At 39.1% G+C, this 22,522-nt stretch overlaps 1 protein-coding gene across 1 annotated transcript in view; it reads left to right on the forward strand.

Annotated features, from left to right (window-relative positions):
* Window positions 1-22,522, forward strand: part of erc2 (ELKS/RAB6-interacting/CAST family member 2) — a gene marked incomplete at both ends in the record, with an annotated part of 35,824 nt that overhangs the window by 9,228 nt on the left and 4,074 nt on the right. Inside the window, 10 exons of the mRNA XM_079242088.1 lie at window positions 4,997-5,431; window positions 5,719-5,793; window positions 8,193-8,348; window positions 9,127-9,294; window positions 9,676-9,843; window positions 11,314-11,451; window positions 12,633-12,773; window positions 13,009-13,149; window positions 18,043-18,245; window positions 19,524-19,646. Coding sequence (XP_079098214.1) covers window positions 4,997-5,431; window positions 5,719-5,793; window positions 8,193-8,348; window positions 9,127-9,294; window positions 9,676-9,843; window positions 11,314-11,451; window positions 12,633-12,773; window positions 13,009-13,149; window positions 18,043-18,245; window positions 19,524-19,646 — 1,748 coding nt within the window. The remainder of the gene's footprint in view (window positions 1-4,996; window positions 5,432-5,718; window positions 5,794-8,192; window positions 8,349-9,126; window positions 9,295-9,675; window positions 9,844-11,313; window positions 11,452-12,632; window positions 12,774-13,008; window positions 13,150-18,042; window positions 18,246-19,523; window positions 19,647-22,522) is intronic.

The following is a 22,522-nucleotide window of genomic DNA, read 5'->3' on the forward strand; positions in this document are numbered from 1 at the left end:
AGTTTATTTCTTAATCATTTGTGTAGTTTTCAAAAATGATAAATTGTTATGAGATTGGTAAAAAAATGAATAAATAAGTTATGGTGACATATTGTTTGTTTTATACTTGGTAATTTATTCTCAATTACCAAGTAGAATTACCACCACTTATAGTACTTCAGTTGCACAGATGTTTAAAAAATGCATTTAATGACATTAGAATAACACTTCTCATCTCTGCTGCTTGGCTTCAGACATCGAATGATGCTACTTTTATTTATTCTGACTCCATAATCACTGATCCTACATCCAATATAGATAAAACAATGAATCCAAAATCAGTAAAAGACAAATTTATGTGGTTTATTGGTAGAAATTAGTATAATCAAACATCTTTTTCAAATCTTCTCTTTCCAGAAAGGACATCTTTATACAATCATATTTTATTTGTACATTTTGAACTTTTTTACAGCAGGCTTTTTACTTGTTAAAAGTGCAAAATAAAGGTGAAACAAATGTGTCTGATCAGTGAAGTGACTAAGCAACTCATGTAGCATGTAAAATATCAAACTGGGTTCAGAACTTGTCAAAATATTCATTTCTTCTGTCCTCTGTAACAAGCCAAAAAGTCTGCTGTGAAAAAGGTTTGTTGTTAATGTGCTGTACTGACTGAAGTCTGAGGACTGATAAACCAGCAGCTCTCATGTTAACTCTGGCTGGTCTATGTTGATCATCCATCTCTGTTGCATCAAACTCTGACGCTCTGTTTTCACCATACATTTGTTTTTCTGTTCATTCTGCCCATGCCCTGCAGCTGCTGGATGCCAGGAGAACCAAGGTTTGTCCCTATGTTTGCACCATGTGTTGCGTGCACAACATAGAGTCACCTTCAGTGTGGCGTGTATTTTCAGACACCTGGCAGTCCCTTTTGCACCATACAACCTCGTCTTCTATGAATCCTTAAACCTTCCAAAGAAATGTGAAATCTTTTCCTTCACTCAGTCGTCTCCTTTCCCCTTGAACCGTTCTACTTTACCCCATAGAGAGTGTGAAACTAAGAAGTGATTGGTTTGTTGACTTTTGCTGATCTAAACATGTGTTGTACTCCTTTCCCCCTCTGGTAGCATAAACTGCACAAACCATAGCTTGGAAAGTTGTTTTTTTTTTTTTTTTTTCAGGAAAATAAGATGTAACTTCTACTTCAAAACCTAGATGAGTCATTTTCTTCACACAATTGTTCTGTTTCTGTCTCTTAGTGGTGTTTTTAATTAACAGATCAAGCCAGAGCCGATTTTTCAGTGAAACATGACCCAAACACAAATCTCCTAACACACAGACCAACATCCTTACAATGGCCACGTTTACATGGGAGTCTTAATTCATGTGTAATTCTGAATAAATTAATTCCGCTTTAACTTCATGAAAAATGACCATGTAAACACTTAATTCCTAATGCAAATTTTTATTGGGAATTAAACTTAATTCCGATGTAAGTGGCTGGTTTATCGCATTTTAATTCCGAACTATTTAATTCCTCTGTCATGCAAACCTTAATTCTGCTCTGAGTTAATTCCGGTCATTCTGCGTATGCTCGTTACCTTGTCCTGTCCTGATGACGCACGTTGTTTTGCCTCCTGTGTTTGAAGGTCTATCTTTCTTCTCCGTCTCAGTAGCTGCAAAAAGTGAAGTGTCAAGCTGGTACTTCAAATTTACAATAAAAATAGTGGTGAAACTGGTACTTTTTTAACATTTTTACAAGTTAAGACTGAAAAGACGAAAAACAGGGAGCCAACTTTGTTTATTTCAGTTATACGTCATACGTCACGTGCACCCTCTGTCCAATCAGAACCCTTCCCAACTCTAAAGAGGACTTAAGTGAGGACGTGCTTCATGTAAACCTTCATTTGGAATTATAATTTTCATGTAAACTCGTAGGAGAATAGGTTAATTCCAAATGATTTAATTCCGAATTATCAATCCCGAATTAAAAAACATTATGTAACCGTAGCCAGTGACATTTGCGTGGGTGACTAATTGAAGGAAAGCGTTTGGTCACTAACTGTTGGAGAGAAATCTCCCAATGAACGACAGACTCTCAGATCAGTGTGAAGGTACAAAAGTTTTACTTGCAAGGAGTTCACACAAGCCAACAGACAAAGTGACCCAAGCTGGTGGACAAGTGAACTATTGCACCCTAATATACGCTTTCTCTCATACCGCCTCTTGGATCATCATCATTACAGTTCTTGATGTTGGACTCCTAGGGTGAGGTTTACGACGCCAATCTCCAGCAGGGGGTTAAATTCCTTTTGTAGATGTTTGCATTTCAGAGACATTTCTTTCTACAAACATTATTCTGACCCTCATATTATCATAATTACAAGATTTTTCAAATACTAACATCTCTTAGATGTTTAATGTAATCTTTAATAACTTATTTTAATCCTGCTCTAATGCAGCGATTGAAACAGTTTTACAAAAGATTTCTGATGTTTTGATGCTTGTGATGGACAGTATCATATAGTTCCAAAATTTTTCAGAAGTAGTTAGTGGGATACTGATGCCCCATCAGATGCTTCCTTTTCAAGCTAGTAAAAACAACACTTAAATGTATTTTGCTGAACTTACACAACACCAGTCTTATTGACCACTTACAGCTCTTTTACAGTAGAATCTGTATTCACAAACCACTTAGTTTTAGAGCTGCCGTAAAAGATTATTTTTACAATTGACAAGTCACCTACTGTTTTGGTGATGAGTCGACTGATCGGATCATATGTATATATGTCGTTGCTTATGGGACCAGCATGTTTTTGCTGTTACAAAGCCATCAGTAGCTTCCAGTTTGGAGAGTTATGTCTAAGTGTGATGTGCTAGCTAAAAAAAAGTTCATTCAACAACTTTTAATGAAATTTTGCAGGGACAATTTTAGTAAAATGAGGAAAACAAGGCAATGGGCTTAAGAAAAAAAAAAAAAACGGTCTATGTTTTTCTTCCTTTCATTGCTACATTTTTTAGGTATTGAATAGTGCTAAAAAATCAATGAGGTCGGCACCTGAAACCAAAAATAAATTACTTGTAAAGTAAGTTCTAAGAGAAAAACAAAGCTTGGAAAAAAATAAAGGTGATTTTTAAATTAGCTGTCGGCTGTTTTTATAGTCGTAATTGCAACTGATTGACTAATCAGCCCTGATCCTTTTCTTATTAAAAGGCAATTATTAAAGTTATATCATGTAAATATTATTTTCTAATTTTCTATCTGAACATAACATCCATAATGCAGGATTTGCCCATTAACCATATTTTAAAAACACACCAATGAGCTCATTGGGACAATAGGCTTAAGGTTGGGGTTAGGGGTTGAGTATCTCATACAAAGACACTTAGACTGACATGTAGTATGGCTACGCTCCTCATGAACTGCAGGAAACCAGGAAACAAAACCATTTGTTAATTTGTTTTGCCTATGAATGAGGGTATTTTCACTCTGCAAGAGCTCACCCTTACCAAGGCAGAAATATTTCATCATAGGATGAAGCTGGCCACGCAGAGCAGCATCAGAATGACTTGCTACTGAAATAGATGCCATGAAGCATTATTGACTCCTAGTAGCTCAGCTGTATCATGCAGCATCTGCATGCATTGCACTTCACCAGTCATTAAACCAGGTCTTTCCTTCAGTTTGCCACCTATCTGTTTGGAATATTTGGATGTGTACAGTATCAGTTGATTTTTTTTATTCACAAGCCCCCACATGTTTAGTCAACATGACTGTTTCTTTTCCCTAAAGTATAATAATCCTTCAGCTTTTGGTTATAAATGTCACAGTATAACTGCTCTCCCTGTAACATGACCAGCTCAATGTGAACAATCAAGAACACAGTCACCTACTTTAGTTTACAAAGGAGACATCTTAAGATGTCAATTCCTTTATTTTCTTTTTACAAATGACCCCTCAGAGATTTGAAATACAGAATTTGTGTTCAGGGCACTCAGGTGGTAAAGACTTGTGCTGCGCTGCTGGAGGGCATGAAGATCATTTTTACTTTCAAGTAGTCAGTTTAAAGCTGGGGTAGGTAATCTTACTCAGAGACATTTTTTTTATTCTGGGTGAAGTGGTTCCTTATCCTGATAGTAGTCGATACATTTTGTAATCATGAACAATAAGAAGTATAGTTAGACCCCTCAGTTTATTGTAAATCTGTAAAAACTCTGACCAATCCAAACGTTCAAGCCGAAACAGTTGTTCGTTTCTTATATTTTGTAAGCTTCTTCTCCCAGCTCCCCTCCTCCCTCTCCTGCAGCGCATACCTGCTAGCCACATCCTGCATATAAATAGCCTGTTAGGATGAAAATGCAAAGTAATGAAGAAGAAACTCTGAAGGCAAACATGGGTGAGAAAATGCAGGAAGGATTTCCCCGACCATCATCCCGCTAAACAGCCGAGAAAGAGCGAATTAAAAAGCCTTGGATCATGCAAGGAGCCAAACAGACTATTGATTGGAGGGGGAGGAGCCAAGACAGGGTCCCACTTTCAAACCTTGCTAGCTCCCCAACATTACCTACTCCAGCTTTGACTATGAATTGTATTTAATGAAATGCATAGCAAAAGGACAAGCTTTTCAGCACAAAAGTTGTAAAATAGTTTGACAACTGTGATGCAGCAGAAGACTATAACATAGTTTTTGTAAAAAAAAAAAAAAAAAAGTGAAAAGTTTTAATTAAAAGCGACTGGATTCTCTGAGATCTTAAACAGGAAACCCACTCTGTTTTTTAACATCAGATGTTTACAGTCTGTCTGTTTCTGAAGTTGTTCTCACGGTAAGTCATGGTTGCATCATGTTTGACCTGCTGCTCAGGCTAGATTGTGACAAAAGTGTGGATTTCTATGTTTGTCCTTATGTGTGGTATCATCATGAAAACGATGCTGATTAAGTGTTATTCCTAAAATTAATATCAATAATTGTTGAGTCTGTCTGTGTGTATACGTGCATGTGTTTGTTCGTGTGCTCATCAGCATCTCCAGATGACCATCCAGGCTCTGCAGGATGAACTTCGCACACAGCGTGACCTCAACCACCTGCTGCAGCAGGAGAGCGGCAACCGCTCCGGCTCTGAGCATTTCACCACCATCGAGCTGACGGAGGAGAACTTCCGCCGGCTGCAGGCTGAGCATGACAGGCAGGCCAAGGAGCTCTTCCTACTGAGGAAAACCTTGGAGGAGATGGAGCTGAGGATCGAGACACAGAAACAAACACTGGGTGCCAGAGATGAGTCAATAAAGAAGCTGCTGGAGATGCTGCAGAGCAAAGGGCTGCCTCCTGGGCCGGGCAGAGCTTCTGAGGAGGAAGAGCAGGAGAGAGCCCGGCGCATTGCTGAAGCAGAGGCCCAGCTTGGACACCTAGAAGTTATTTTGGATCAGAAGGAGAAGGAGAACATTCATCTGCGAGAGGTACCTTTATTAACCTGGGTAATGCTAAAATGTATGTAAAGAGGCGTTTTTTTTCTATTATGACCACCAGATGGCAGCGCTGAGCGGCACAAAATCAGAGCTGTTCTCTCTGCTGCTGGAATCACACGGATTATGTAATCATCAATCAAAACTGCAGAGACTTTTGTTGCATGAAATATTTTTTATGCATGAAGTTACATTTTCAGTGCTTTGGAAGGTAAATTGTCCTCATTTTTTGAGTTATATTGTTCTGCTTTTAGAAGAAGTTTTTTTTCCTTTTCTTTCAGGAACTGCACAGAAGAAATCAGTTGCATCAGGATCCGAGTAAAACCAAGGCCCTGCAGACCATTATAGAGATGAAAGTAAGAACTCGACTTATGTCACAACCAGAACATCAGCAAACACAGCATCTCCACAAGATAATATATATCCTAAAGTGACTTGTCATCGGCCATTGTCAACAAACAGATGCGTGTGTGTGTGTGTACACTGACTGACAATCACAGGCTTTGCACTGTTCTTCCATTCAGACCTTTGCTGATGCGTATTGTGCTGGATCTTTAGCCATTGCGATGCTCACTAACTGAGTAAATCATCGCCACACTGTCACATCTCTCCTCTTCCGTTTCTCACACACACAGACATGCACTGAATCAGCTAACACAGCCGAGGGGTTAAACATAAACAATAGTCAGTATCAACATTTGATATTTTATCACTGATCTTTGTTTAGGAGGTGTTAAACTGGAGCACAAGGGTTTAGTGATGAGTGATGACATTTCTTTAGATCAATTCTTGGTTCGGACTGCAGGCATCACAGACGCCAGCTCTTACATTTGAATCTCATCTTTATTCTTACATTGTCCCGAGCTTGTTTTTGAATTTCAATTTAGGAATTGCAAATGCTTTCAATATGCTGAGCTTACCTATTACAAATAATATTTATCAAATAATATATTCATCATTTTCATGATGTTTTTCTGAAAATCCAAACTTAAAATGACATCTTTGCATTTAAAAAAGTTTATGTAATTAGAGTCTAAACTAGCCTCAGTGTAACAAGCAGAGACTTCTGGGGAAATTTAATAGACATTTAAATATTCGTATGATCATACACATTAGAACATACAATGTTTCGGAAGCTGGATTTCCATTGCAGCTTTAGAGACCCCACCCACCACCACCATTTTTGGCTTTTAAACTGAATAAAATGTTCATTTTGCATATATCTATGTGTATATTTGGTCTGTTTAATATAGATGCAACTCTAATATGTAAATTTGGAGTTTTTTTTAATCTGTAAAATGTCATTTATAGCCTAGCAGCTGTGTATGACAGTTAAGATTTTCAGGACCATGCAGCTACTAAACCGCTGTAGACACCACCAGCCTCACTGCAGAGGCCTGACATCACTTCCTCAAAATAAATCATGACATCATCGCTGAGCTGACACAGCCCCTCTCGCTCGGCTGGATCGGCTCTATGTAAGCTCCAGCCTCTCTCAGTGTGGTCATGTGACATCAGCGCTCTTGGACCCTGTTTGATTTTCATACAGAGGGAGAAAAGTCCCGCCTCCTTCTCCTCCTCCTCCTCCTCGTGTGCTATGGAGGAAGACCCTGCATCTCTCCTCTCTCCCACTGCTGTGTGATGCTGATGGAAGCACGAATAATCCACCCTACCTCTCCCCGCTCTACATCCCTCCCACCCTCTCCGCCTCACTCACCAGAGACAGAGCACAGTATATATCCTGCCTGCTGCTGCCATGGAAACAGGTGTGGTTGTTTATGACAGTGAGAGGCCAGTATGCAGGGAGATAGAGCGACAGAGAGACATACAGATGCAGGAAAAGATAAAGAGCAAAATTAACTGACCAGGTCGATGCGCCAGTGCTCACATGTGGATGGAATAAATCAGTCTTCTTTAAAGGTACGACGTCTTGTGTCTGTTGCAGCAGTGTCAGTTCATTGATGCTCTTCTTGTAACACGGAGGCTGAGGTGAGATGCAGCAGCAGGGCGAAGTGCATGTACATGTGCGGTGCTCATGCATTGACGTTAACCTCGAAGATTCTTCGTTCCTCATTGCAACACATCGCCTGTCTTCCTCTGCACGGGCTCCAACTGACCCTGCTGATGGCCATAAGTTCAGAAGTTCAGAGCCACTTGCAGGGGAGAACAGGAGGGCCATCAAAGGAGAGAAAGACAGGAAGAAACAAAGTTGATCTATTCTCTGCTAGAGAGGGAGATGAACCATGGCTAATCTTAAAGACGTAGTATTATTTATTTAAAAAGCAGTGAAGCTAAAGCTGCACTCACAGTCGCAGTCCAGAAGCTGGATTTAGTCTGAAAGCAGCTACAACAAAACCTACAGCTTGTTACTTTTCTACCTTGTCTTCCTGGATGCTTCCCTCTGGTCCTGGAGGATCTGTCCGAGCTGGATGTGTGCTCAATATTTCCCAATGGTGATTAATCCTTTGAGCCGCTGCAAGGAGCTGGGTAGAAGAGCTTTTGATTTCACCGACAGATACTGCAGTAACTCTGAGCCAGAGCTTCTTCCAGTCACAGTTTCTCTCTTAGTATCTCTACTTTCCCCTCTCACTTTCTATTTGTCTCAGTGCTTTTTCTGTTGATACTGTTGTTGCTTTCAAGTCTCTGTGTTTTTCCTGGATTCTTGTCAGTACTTCAGGTTTATTTGCAGCATGCAACTTGTGGACATCCCAGTCTTGGTTTTGAGATGTTTCTCCTCTGCATTTTTTGTGTGCAGGACACCAAAATCGCCTCTTTGGAGCGCAACATCCGAGATCTGGAGGATGAGATCCAAATGTTGAAAGCAAACGGATTACTGAACACAGAGGACAGAGAGGAGGAAATCAAACAGATGGAGGTCTACAAGAATCACTCTAAGTTTATGAAGACCAAGGTAGAGACCACCTATACTGTTCATTCAGACTCAGAACAACATTTGCAGTGAAAGTGCATCTTAATACAACAACAACCAAAAAAGAAGTTGCTGATTAGGTTTGTAGATATGTGCAGAAGCGATTTGTTACATAAAGCTGCTTCTGAGAGAAAATTGCCCGCTGTTTTTTTTTTTAAATCAAGGTTTAATATTGAGTATATAATTAATGCAATATCTTTAAATGCACACAAACTTTTCTTATCTGCACTACCAGTCAAAAGTGTAGGAAAAGTGTATGAAAACTTATGAATGGGACAGTAATCACTTACATTTAAAGCTAACTTGCTAACTGTCCTTTATATAACTACGAAAAGTGCTTAAAATCTGTGCTTATGTCAAGATGTTTGTGTATTTTGTTCTCTTGGGCTCATGTGTCTCTTCGGAGCTTTAACTCTGTTTACAAAGAGCTCTCCGTACTAGTCGACCATGCGCAGAGCAGACAGTTTTCTTACTCTATTTTTAGAGCTCTTTTCATCAATCATGAATAGAGATTATGTATAATATATGATGAATGCAGGGGAGTCAGTCCCAAATGCATTTTTAATGAGAGAAAAGCATGTTGTTGGAAATTGTGCAAAAGCTGCAATGAATAGCTCGCCTTTTAGTCAAAGAACGCTTCTTACGCTAATATGATGGTAAAGATGCTTCCTTACTAATGTAACGGGACAGTTACCAGGTGTGTTTTGTCTGTGTGTGTGTGTGTGTGTGTGTGTGTGTGTGTGCGTGTTGTTTGGTGCAGATTGACCAACTTAAACAGGAGTTGTCAAAGAAAGAGTCAGAGCTGCTGGCTCTTCAGACTAAGCTAGAGACCCTCAACAACCAGAACTCAGACTGCAAACAGCATATCGAAGTGCTCAAAGAGTCTCTCACTGCCAAGGAGCAACGTGCTGCCATTCTGCAAACGGAGGTGATGAAAAATCTTTTGCTTGTTTGATAGCTTAACAAAACACAGACTCCCAAACATTTCCAACAGCCAAACAGACCAAATAATAGAGTCTGATCGGAGGCTGTGAGTCTTTACTGCCTGTCATAGCAGTGATCTAATGTAAACTGGAGCTCAGGAAATAATACTGTCAATAGACAAACCGTCAAAAACCTAAAAACATGAAAGTTACACTCACATAATAACTGAACACATCCACAGCGCCCTGCTTCTGGTGTAAGTTTGAATATGTTTTTTTTCCATGTTTTTCCCTTTTTTTAAAAAAAAAACCCACTATGTAAACTTGTTTAAGTACGCTCCCGATACGGGCTTCTTCTGAAATGTTTGCGGCTGTTTGATGCTCAGGTGGATGCTTTACGCCTACGTCTGGAGGAGAAAGAATCCTTCCTGAACAAGAAAACCAAGCAGCTGCAGGACCTGACGGAGGAGAAGGGAACTCTCGCTGGAGAAATCAGGGACATGAAGGACATGCTGGAGGTCAAGGAGAGGAAGATTAATGTCCTGCAGAAGAAGGTGAGAATGGAGGAAATTTTCAAGTTGAGGAAAATGTTGAAATGAATTCAATAAATTAATGAACAATACATATAATAAAATTGTATTAATCCCATGGATAAAGTTTAAATTAAAATTCTGTTTAAAATATTTCAAATGCAAACTTAGATAGTTTTGATATTATTTTTTAATGAACTGTTTCGTGTTGACATGTCATTTTACTCCAGATCATCTCGGAAACTTTCAAATAAACGCGATTATGTGTTTGCTTGTTTTTTTTTTGTGTTATTTTTCTGATTTTTCTATCCTGTGCTGAGCCAGTCGCTCTTTAAAAACACAAAGTACTACTGAGTGCTTGCTCTCTCCGTTAAAAGTGAGAGTGTCTCTTGCACTCAGGGGGAAAGGGCCCATAGAAAGATAAGCAAGAGGATATTTCTGCCTCACTAGCTCTTGTGTGTGTCGGTGTGAGTGTGTACACTATAAATACTCACAGTGTTACCTCTTATTTCACTCATTTTTTTCCAAATTAGAATTTTTCAGAATGATTTTTTTTTTACAGCTCTTGTAAATCACAAGTTTGTTTTTTCTCCTGGTGGGATTATATGGAAAAGTTTCTCTTTGCTGTTCAGGGCAGAAGGAAGTGGGTGTATATCTCATCTGACACTGGGGAGAGAAGCAGGGTACACACTGTGTGTTACTTTACCACATAGCTAACAGAGAATATTAACTATGCATATGCACACTACTTACATCCATTTTGAAATGTTAACTTTTATTACCAGTGACTCTGGAGTAGTTAAGGAATACAAGCACTCACCTATCCAGCTGGAACTTTCTCATCTGCCCCAGCAAGACAATAACAAATCATAAGATTTGATACCTACTGAAGGCATTTCATGCATTATGAAATAAGAAATATGACAAATAAGGTCTGAAATGTTTGAACATTTGGAATCTTATATTAAAGAAGAAAGAAAACTTGTTTCAGGTGTAAAACTGCAGCAGCTGGTTTCCTCCGTTTGCAAAAATCTCCAAGTGTTGTTGAAAGAGTTGATGCAACTTACCTGTAAACATGCTCTGTGACGGCAATTTTCAAAACTTCAAATGTACGGATATTATATATTTATCCAAAGACATTGAAATTTCTCAGTTTGATCATATTATATGTTGCCCTCAAACTGCATCAACTACACACTAGGTTTATCCATTCTTTTCTATTTCTATTTAACAAGACATCCCAATTTTTAAAATTAATCACAAGGTGGTAACCTGCAGCGAATTCAATTCTACTTTTCTGGAGGCATGTTACTTTTAATATGAAGACTTTTTTCTTTTTTTCAAGTTTGGATCTTCATGTAAACCAAAACGCAGCTTTTGCTTTCAGATCATGTTATTCATTGTTGCCTTTTCTTTTTTTTTCTTTCTTTATCTTTTCAAATTTCTCCTTCGGACACCACCATCCTCATCTTCTCCTCCTCCTCGCTGAGTCAGATTGAGAACCTGCAGGAGCAGCTGCGGGACAAAGACAAGCAGCTGGGGAATCTTAAGGACAGGATCAAGTCTCTTCAGACCGACTCCAGTAACACAGACACTGCCCTGGCCACCCTGGAGGAGGCGCTGTCAGAGAAGGTAGAACACAACATTGCTTCACAAGGATGCATGGGAGTTTGCTTGAATCTTACTATTGCTCTGTGGCTTACAATCATGTGTCTTTTGGGTGCTGCTTTGGGAACATGGGGTGACAGGCCCTTACCTTGGGGTTGTGTAATCCCCTCACAGTCAGGGTGAGAGCTTTTTCACCTAACTGTCAGGGATTGGGATTTTTCTGACAAATATTGTGATTTAATCTTTTAAATCCCAGCTTCTGTTCCGTGTTGACACAGAATCATTTTTTTCGTATAAGATTGAGGATAACTACATGAGATGACATTACAACATAAACTGCTCTATATCCTAACACAAAGACACAAAGTTCAGATTCAGTTGCACATACCGAATGCAAGATGCAAGCTGTGGCTAAACACTGAAGGCTGAACGTTGCATTTCCTCTAGAACTGCTTTATACTTTGTCCTTGTGCTAAAAACAAACAGTCTGCTGTCATTTTATGGTATTCCCCCCACAGCATGCCAGTTCTATCTCTACATACTTTTTGTCCAGCACATGACGTCACACATGCAGAGGAATGCAAATGTACACGCAGTAGAGTACATTCCAACTAGCAGATGAAAATCATGATGGAAGCAAGATGGAAACTTGTGATAGGCTGACAACTTCACGCCTGTTGCCGAGATGTAATGCAGTAATTTCTGAGCTGCATTACTGCCTAAACGGATCAAATAATCAGTCAGTCCGTTGTTTGAGAGCTGAACTTTTGCTGAAGAAGGCAGATTTGTAAAACTGCAGATCTGAAACCTGAATCAGGTGTGCTGTGCAATAAAATGGATAGCAACCCTTTGTTGCAATTTTGATTAAAAATATATATATATTATCACTGACCTCAATGGCAGACTTGATTTGGTTGGTGTTGGACACCTCTGCCTTTGGGCTGTTCCTTTTTTTTTTCTTAGCTCAATAAAAACTCGGAGCTTGTCCAGCCTCATGTAAACACTTTATTGAATCCACAGCAAAAACAAGCTTCGGTATTAAGAAGTACACTGTACATTGTTTCAGTAATCCCAGTGATTAAAGGAAGAATTGAACTGTTTTTCAGCATTATTTTATGTACAACTTAATGAAAATGGACCCCAATAATTACATAAAACAATCGTGATTAATGTTGTATCCTTGTGCGTGTTAACTTGTGTGTTAGGAGAGAATAATAGAGCGTTTAAAGGACCAAAGAGAGAGGGAGGACAGAGAACGTCTCGAAGAAGTGGATTCATATAAAAAGGAGAACAAAGACCTAAAGGAAAAGGTCAACAGCCTCCAGATAGAACTAACAGAGAAAGAGGTCAGTATGATTTTTTACCGCATGACTGTTAATTGTACACATGCAGTACCTCTGTGTTTTTCTACTCTGCTGTACCTTTAAGCACCTCATAAGCACCAAACAGTTTCTGTAGAGTTGCTCTTTTTTAGGACGTCTTTATATATTCACACAGTGGCCTTTAGCGCCACGTCCCAGTTAGACCTGTTGACACTGAGCAACGCTGTTAAACTTGTCTCCGCTGGTTCTCCACCTGCAGTCCAGTCTCATTGATCTGAAGGAACATGCATCATCCCTGGCATCCTCTGGCCTTAAGAAAGATTCAAAGCTCAAGTCACTGGAGATTGCCATAGAGCAGAAAAAAGAGGAATGTAGTAAGTTGGAGACGCAGCTACAGAAGGTAAGCGTGTGTGTATCGGTGTAAACTCATTCATCAGCATTGTTTCATGTGATGCTTTTGTTTAACTTCTTGACAAAAATAGCCACCAGTATTAAACCAAAGCAAATAGACATGTACAGTAAATGTGCTGCCATGGCAACCTTTTTCTGTTTTTGAAGAAATAATTAACAGATTATAGTTGTTTACAAATAATAAGATGATAATAAGCAATGCTTTTTGAGTGAGGATGCTCATCAATATGTGGAAATTAAATCACTGAACTCAGATGACTATAGTTACCATGGATACCTGTTAGTGCTCTCGACATTTCTTTATTACTAGTCACTAGAATTATTTTACTAGCCTATGCATTTTCCTAAAAAAATGATGTGAGATTGATTCACTGATAAAAGTTTAAGCTGAATCTTCAGAAGTGAATGCAAATACTAAAAGATCACAGAAGCTATTGATAATCAAATGTTTATCAGATCTAAACTCCACTTGACAGCTGAGGTTGCCACAATAAGGTTAAGTGCAATAGTCTGGGTATTTTAGACGGAAAATTCTCCTAATATTGTCTTAAAATGTCATTATTTAGGGAAAAAAAGGTTTTCTTAAAGTCAGAACTGAAAAGCTTTGCTACAAACATTATGATATTTGTGGACATAAAGATAGGTTAAAACTGACACTTAATTTTATTTGGAAATCTCGTACATCTCTATGAAGCAGTTTTACCACATGAACATTTTTAGGCACAAAAAGGGTAAGTGTTGTCTTAAAGTTGTTTCCAAACCTTTTATGTAACAATATTTTCAGCTTTCCAAGTACTCCATTTATCTTTTCACTTTTACCTCCTTTATTAATATTTTGTGTCAAAATAAAAAGTAAATAAATAGTGCGGATTGTTACAAAAAACAAAATGTGTTTTTTTTCACATTTATTGAAATGACAAAATGACATATATATCAGAACAAACTAAACACTTGCTGATCCCAGTTTGATGCTTATATAAATAAAGTTTATGTTACCTATTTTAATCTATCAAATCTGGAGTTTTCATTGCTGTATGAATGTCAAACAAATCTGAGAGTTTCAGATCTGAGCTTTTGAGTAAATCTGACAGCAGAGCTCCAGGTGATCTATTTTTACCCTCCTATTATTTATTTATTCATGGCAGCGTGATAATGTCTCATGATCCGATCATGCTGGTGCGATCAGAGACCCCTGAAGGATGATGTCTCTACCCCTTCACACAGGAACAGTACAAGTAGGAACTTTATTTATATTTAAACACATTTTAAAGTTGACTGTCGGGTTAGTAAGTAGAGAAACTTGACCGAATGATAACCGAGCTTTCTGAATTACTTATCTTTTTTAAGTTACTTTATTGATTCTAATGATTTTTTTTTAGGTTTTAATAGCTCTTTTCAGTAATTTCTTAATATTCTTATATGTGTTTTGCACTTTGCATTCACTTTTTCCTGCTGTAAAACATCTTTGTTTCATAAATAAAGTGCTTGAAAAAAAAAGTGATTTATAAATAAGATGTATAATTTTTATTAATTGTATTCAGGATGTTCCTACTTTGGTAACATGGATGATATTTAATAGAGATTAGCTTCTGTCTCAGATTGATGCTGTCCTTCCGTGATTTGTTTTTACTCTCACAGTTTACTGGTTATGCAAAGTGTAAGGGCAGAAATTATGCTTAGATCTATGATCAAGCCGGCACAATCAGATCATGTGATGTTTTCATAGCACAGAAACAAAATAAAATGGGTCACCTGGGACTCTGCTGTCAGCTTCACCAGAAAGAGCAGATCTGAAACTGTTTAGGACAAAATATTTTGGACAAAAATTGTGCTTTTTAGTCGTCAGAACTTGTTGATGGTATGAATGCCTCTTTGGCTGAACTCTTGAGAGAGTCTCTTTGCTCTGAATGAAAATGATAGCAATGTTCTCATTCATGTGTCCTAAACTGAAGATAGGAGCCCAGAGCTGTACATGTGCACTATGGAGAAGAGAATAACACCAGGGATCATTATTCTGGAGATTCCTGAGCGAATAACAAGAAAAACTATCTTACTTTTTACTGTAAAAATAGTCTGTGTTATTTCTGCAGATATTACTGGCATGGTGTTTCCATGGAGGATGGCTCTGAATAGTCAAATTTTTTTCACACAACAAACCGTTTGTCATGCAGTATAACAGTGAAAATCTGCATTGAAAATATCACAAAATATGTCTGAACAAGGAACATAAACTAAGCTTTATATGAAGGGTTCATTAGGATACCATCACACTGTCCGAAACAGACCACCATATTCTGTCAGGCTGCTGCAAGGACATGACAGTCTATGAAAGCACCCTCTCCACAGACTTTTCCTGTGTGTGTTCCTCTGTAGTTGTCCGTGTTGTGCTGCTATTAACCTTTACCAACACGTGCTGTATTGAAACTGTCTTACTTGTTCGTCAAACATGTATTGTAACATGTCTGATCCTGCTGTTATCTCCTCTGGCTCAAGCTAAGCCCTAACATTTACTCTTCCTGGACTCCCACCTGTCCCTTGTCCCTTCTTCAACCCACTCCATTTGCAATGTAGCAAGCTGAGCAGCTTTTCAGTCACATGAACAATCCTGTAAGTCCCTCTCTTGAGCTGTGTGAGGCACATATTGAAAGCATGAGGACACTGAGAACTTCTTTGAGATATGCTACATGGTGATCATGGCAAATCGTAGCAAAGCTTTTTCCCACCTATATGCATGTTGCCCATTGCACTGTACTGATATGATGAGCTTTACACTGTGCTGAGAGTCCTGTGCGATGTAATATTTCTGTAGCTGTCTGTGTGTGTGACGTGTTGAAGCTGGTGCAAAATCAGAAGAAAAAAATAACTGTGTTGAGATTTTTGTCAAGTGGAGTTTGAATTATTACATCATCATTACACACTTTCTACTGAGACATTATAAAAGGAGTGTTTTAACTTCTTTTCGGTTAAATTTGATTGCATTACAGGGAGTGAACCCTGATGTGTGGTGCACAAAATAATAATAATTCAAAAAGGTTTGAGATTAACAGCATCAGAAACAGGTGACCCTTTTCAGGAAGACCTTAGTATTGCAGATTTCTAAACATATTTATTCTATTCTGTAGTCATTTAGCAGACGCTTTTATCCAAAGTGACTTACTTTTGAGAGTGAGAGCACACACAGTCTTACCGACAGGCACATCGAGGGGCAACTTGTGGTTCAGGTTCTTGCCCAAGGACACTCCGGCACATAGTCATGGGAATCCTGGATCTCCCAGCTGTCCAGTTGTAAGAGCTGAGCTCCAGCTGCCCTTTATTTATCTAATCCATTGTAACTTGGTATATCTGTCAGGTTTTGCCCTGTAACTGTTTTTTGTCATGTTATTTTAGCACTGCAAGTGATTGTTTGCATCATTTTGATCATAAACACACAGTTAAGTCAGCTGATGAAAGTTTTATCTTCTATAAAACTTCTATGGGTAGTTTTGTGTTTAAAAACCTCCAGAAAGGTTTTGTGCTTCGTGCTGCAGTGTTCTACCAGTCAAAAGTTTGGGCACACTTTCCCAGTAAATCTGATGGGTAAACGTGTCAAAACCTTCGACTGGTTCTGTATGCACAGAAGGCATTTACTTCACAAAGTTGAAACAAATGACAGACTCTTGACAAATATTTATAAGATAAGTTATGGTATGGAAGTCAAGTTTCCCAATGTCTTGTGACACAAATTGAAAGATGGTAAATTGTACCTGTTCTTTTCTCTCTTTTATTCCGATTATTCCAGCATTGATTAGTGGCAATGGGGTATTGCAAAGTAACAGGATTTTTATACAAGGAAGAAAATATTTGTTCAATTCTGCAAAATTAAGAATGAATAAAATGATAATTGCAATTCAATTATCCACAGATATAAAAAAATAACCAAAGACGTCAGCACCTCCCTGACTGACACGGTGCTCGTATCTATAGTTTAATCTCACTGGCTTTAAAGAGCTCGCTTTATTTATTTAATAGTTTTTAACAACCTTTTTTCGTAGATGCGTAAATATGAAACTCAAACCGGGTTTACTTGGTTGCTGTCGTGTCCCTCCTGATCGATAAATGCAAAGACTGTCCGGCTTTGTTGGGTTTGCATGATATGGTGGAACTTGTTGCATGTTGTCGGTGTGGCCACGCTTCCTGTTTGTCTCAGTGTGGTGTGGTTAGCTGAGGTATCAGCTGTGGTTGGAGGGTCTGTATCACTTTGCAACAAAGACTGCCAGTCACATATTTGGACACACTTCCCCATTAAATCTAATGGGGAAGTGTGTCCAAACTTTTGACTGGTGCTGTATGTGGTTTTGCTTTAACTCAAGAGTGTTATGTATCACTATTGTGGAGGGTTAAAACTGTTTCAGTGATCATTAGAATTGTCCTTAAGGACCTGCATTCAAGCTCTGATTTTGTTAGTTATGGATTTTAGACTAAATTGCCACTTTCTTGTTTCCTTTTTTTTTTTTATGTTTTGTAGTTTTGTAAAAAGCACAAGAAACACAACAACACACATGCAGAGTCTTGCATTCTGCAGACTGACCAAGTGTGTGAATTGTCTTAGTCTCAGAGGGCTGTTTAAATGGAGCTAAATAATAGCGCTGTTAAAGCTAATGAGCCTGTACCAGTAATGATGCCCTGGTCCACTACAGTCACTCCGCTTTGCTTAGAAAGCCAGAGAGAGAGAAAGGGAATTAGCTAATAAAAAGCTCTGATGTTCAGCGATGCACTGGGATGTATCGCTTTCATGGCAGTAGCAGTTTAGAGTTACTCTGCATGGCTTTGTTGTCACTCTGATGTTAACTGGGTGTGTTACGGAGTGTGCACATGTTTGTCTGTCCTTGGCATGTGAATGCAGAAGGCTCATGAGGTGGAGCATCAGACTGGTCCCAGAGGAAACCCAGAATACGTGGACCGAGTGAAGCTGTTGGAAAAAGAGGTGAGCTACTACAAGGATGAAACGAGCAAGGCTCAGGCGGAGGTGGAGAGACTCCTGGACATCCTGCGGGAGGTGGAGACTGAAAAGAATGACAAGGACAAGAAGATTGCAGAGTTGGAAAGGTAAATACTTCTGACCATTTAGAATATTTAGAAAAACTTTTTTTTCCCTTATTTTTTTATATCTAGTGTGTTTTGTGCAGAATATTTGTTTTATTTCTTTGGGAGCTTTGATACACTGGTCTCCATTATTTCTTTTAACATCACACATAAATCCCAATTTTCCTCTGACAAGCGGTGTCTCTTCTGTCTGTCATTTTTCTTAGCCATACAGTATGTTGCTGTTGTCACTAAGCGGCTCAGAGAACTTTATTCTCCTTGCTTCTTTGGACAACTGCATCGTATTCACGTCTCAGTTAAAGCTCCATGTGTTTATGTTTACAACATCTAGCCTTAACTGTAAAACCGCCTACTGGACCGCAGATCCTTTTCCATCCAATGGACTTTGGAATTTGGTTTTTGTGGATCGGACTTGATTAAAATGGGATCTCATGACCAATATAAACTAGATTTAGGGGTTCTGAAATGTGTTTTTTGTTTGACTCTTGTAGTTTCTTGCTGTTTAGCTGGTGCACCAAAGCCCCATTTTAATGGGAGATTTGCCTGGTCTAACACAGTTTTTCAGTGGAATCTGTCTCATCCACGTAAATTCCAAGAGCAAAGGTTTATCTGAGCGCATCGCTTCGTGACAACATAGTCTTTGTGCTGAGATCCTGACTCAGAAGGCTTTCTTGTGAACTTTAGGGGTCCTGCCATGTTAGTTTAGAAAGTATTGCTCAATCACTCATCTATGGAGATAATATCTGCTTATGGACCACATGAGTCCCCACATGATGTTTTCAGTCCTGGATTTAGGTGGTAGGTGGTCCAGAGTCTTTGTACTAGAACCAGTTTCTACTTTGGCTTGGCTGAAGGAGGACATTGTCTGAATTTAAAAGGACAGGATTAACATTGACATGAACATCGGTGACAGTTCTTCTTTCTTGCCACTTACAGCCACTTACAGTACTAGACAGCTAGTTAACCAGTTAAAATCCCCTCCCCCATGTAGCAACAGGGTCCACTTTTTTAATTGCCTAATTTTCTAGCGTTATGTGATTAATAAAGTGTTCTTGTCCTTTTTTTTTTTTTGCCATCTTTACCTGCTTTTTTCCGTCCTGTCTCCCCTTCTCTCTCCTGTCTCTTTCTTTCCCCTCCCCCGCCCCGCCGCCATTGATCAATTTGGACCTCTGCCAACTTCCTTCTTCCTCTTTTCTCAAACCTGATTCTGATTTTTCAATCTCTCCCTCATTTCCTTCGCAACTTTTTCTTTGTTGTGCCCTGCCCCCTCCAAAACACCAGCCCCCCTCCCATTATCCCACGCCCCACCCCTCGTCCCGGTGGCAGAGCTCCCCCTGACCCGCTCCCTTCAGTGTCCGCTGCCCCCCAGCAGATAGGGGGCATGGTGTGGGATTTCCTGGGAAAGTGAGTGCTCTGCCCTGGCACTTCAGCTCTGCTGCGTGGTTAAAGTCTCCAGCTGCGACTGCTGCTGCTGCATCTGGTTTAAGCTGTGTGCCTGGTTCTGCCTGCCGTCTGAAGAATTCACAGATCTTTGTATCTGAGTGATGATCGCTGTTCATATCCATGCTGCCTTTATGCACATGCTGCAAAGATCCCTGGATTCAGTTTTGCCCTTACTTCTTCAGCATACCTTTGTTTCTGCATTTGTTCAACAAATGCTTTTTTTCAGGTTGTGTATGTGTTACAAAGCATGTGTGTGTTTGGTTGTACCAGAGAATCAGTGAGCTGCATGCCTGTTTTTACAATTTGACATCAATGACCATCTAGCTACGGAATATTACATAAAAGTAAATTAAATTTTGCTTTGTGAATAATTTAATTAAATCTCAGTATATTAGAGCATCAAAGAGTGTAACTGTACAGATCTGGATACATTTCCACGTTTTACTCAATATGAAGTATGAAACCTTTATGTTAAAGGTTTATACTTCAGATCAGTAGCGCAACACATCAGCTTAGACTATTAAAATATATTCAAAGGCTCTGATCAAATGTTGGGATGTAATTGGAAAGTGTGTCCAAACATTTGATCGGATCTGTGTAATGTGTGTGTTCCTTTGAATCTTTGAACTTCTTTCATTCCTGTTGCTGCCTGATGCTGTGCTGATGCATGGTTAAAGTAAAAATCATTCATGCCAAGGAATTAGGAACCAAATCGTTTCATAAAAGCTGCTTTTCAAAACTCATTGTACTTTTATGTCTACTGGAATGACCCTACAACACATTATGTGCCACAATACCAAATCTGAAAAAGTTGGAATAACAGAAAAACCTTTAATAAAGATTTAAAAAGAAAAAAAAAAGAGTTTATATTTGACTTTTTCAGTTTTTAGCAGGCAGTAAAAACCAGAAGCATTTGAAACATTATCCTGTCAATTTCATTTTTGCTTTCAGGACAGCAAACAGTAGTAAATAAATAAATAAATAAAAATAAAAAACTGGGACTAAAGTTTTTACCTCTTTGTAACATCCCTATTACTTACAGCTCATAAGACACGCTGGTGAATCATTCTGTAAAACCAATAAAGTTTTTATTTGTCCCATTCTTTCTTGCAGTCATATCTTAAAGTCTGCAGCAAGATGCAGTCACAATTTAGTTTTAAAATGATCTCCACATTGACCACAGTGGACAGCTCAGGACTTCAGGAAGGACAACCAGGTTCCTGCAGTTTTTCTTCAGTCATGCCTCTGTAATAACAGTAGAATGCAGTTTCATATTATAATAAACATTACAGAAAAACATGTTGTTTAGGAGACAGACAGCTTATTTTTATTCAAAAAAATCTCTAAATGAGCGTTTCAGTCTGATACCGTCACAGTCTGGCTATCGAAGTTGATGCTGGAAACAATCTGGATGGTCCTTCTGGCCTTTCTTCAGGACCACACAGCAGTCATTTCTTCCAAAACCAATCTCAGATATCAATTAGTTTGACCACAACCCATGCTTCCAATATGTGACGGTCAACCAAGATTCCTTTATCGTTCAAAGCATTTAGATAATTTTCTTACACGTCTTGACAAATTTGAGACCCTCTTCCCATTATTGCCCGTCAAATACTAAACTTTTTAAGACTGAAATAAAAATTATGACCAATTTGTAAACCTGCCTTTAATATAACCCAGACCCAGCTCATCTTGACATACGTTGCAGGCCTGACATGCAAAAATGGACGCATATTTACAATTAAAATGAAGCTGAGGATAAAACATGAAATGTTTTGGTCACACAACAGATTAAATAACTGCAAAATTTTTCATACAAATTCAATTTTTTCTGGTTTGGGATTGTATTCACACTGTTACATAAAACCTGGTGTGAATGCTTCACCTGATCTTGCTTCTTATTATTTTAGTTGAGGTTACCTCAGTGTATTCTTTGTGAAACTTACACAGTATCCCTCTCTCTCTCTCTCACACACACACACACACACACACGCACACACAAACACATCATTTTCATGTGAATTTTTGTGATGATGGGCTGTTTGTCGTAGCTGACTGTAGGAAGTGTCTGTCCTTAGTGCTGAGGCCTTCTCCTGCCATGGGCACACTTCCCTTGTCTCATTCTAGTCACCCTTCTGACAACCTCACACCTTATGTCTCTAACTGTCAGCCACCCAGTCACCTGACCATTATTTTTTCATCCCATTAACATCACCTGACAACTCCTCTCTTCTCAAGTTGTCCCCCAGTTTCCACCTCCCTGCTTTTTGCCCCAACTCGCCCCACCTGTCCTGCCAAGCTTGTTCTATCAGATCCTAAAGAAAATAATCAGCCTAGCCTGCATGAATAGAGCTGCTGTGCTCCAGGTCAACTCGCGCTCAGGGCTGCTGTAGGTAGGGCCTGGACTGAACCCTCATTCCTGAAGTGTGTCAGTTTGGTTGGTTGTCTTCTGCCTCAACAACCCTGCATTCATAACTGATCCACCATATAGATGTCCCCCACTTGATCAAACCAATGTTGCCTTCCTCTCCCTCTGCTCAGCCCTTAAAGCTGCCCTTCTCCTCCCTTCTTTTGCCCGGCTCATTTTGCCTGTCTGACTGCATGTCTGCCGCCCTGGGCTTGACAGCAGATGCACACAGTTCCGTGTTTAGCAGGGAAGGTGCATCCTGCATCACCTGTGTCAGCCTGCAGAGCAGTGACTGTCACAGACGCACTAGTCACCTCTTTTGTTGTTTGAAGATTATAGTAAAGTGTATCCTATCAGTTCACAGTATAATTTTTTTTTTTTTGTGGTTTCTTTACTTTCTGGTTCTAATGTCTCTTTCTTTTACTTTTTC

Source organism: Telmatherina bonti (assembly GCF_933228915.1).
Source record: "Telmatherina bonti genome assembly, chromosome: 6".
NCBI classification, from domain to species: domain Eukaryota; kingdom Metazoa; phylum Chordata; class Actinopteri; order Atheriniformes; family Telmatherinidae; genus Telmatherina; species Telmatherina bonti.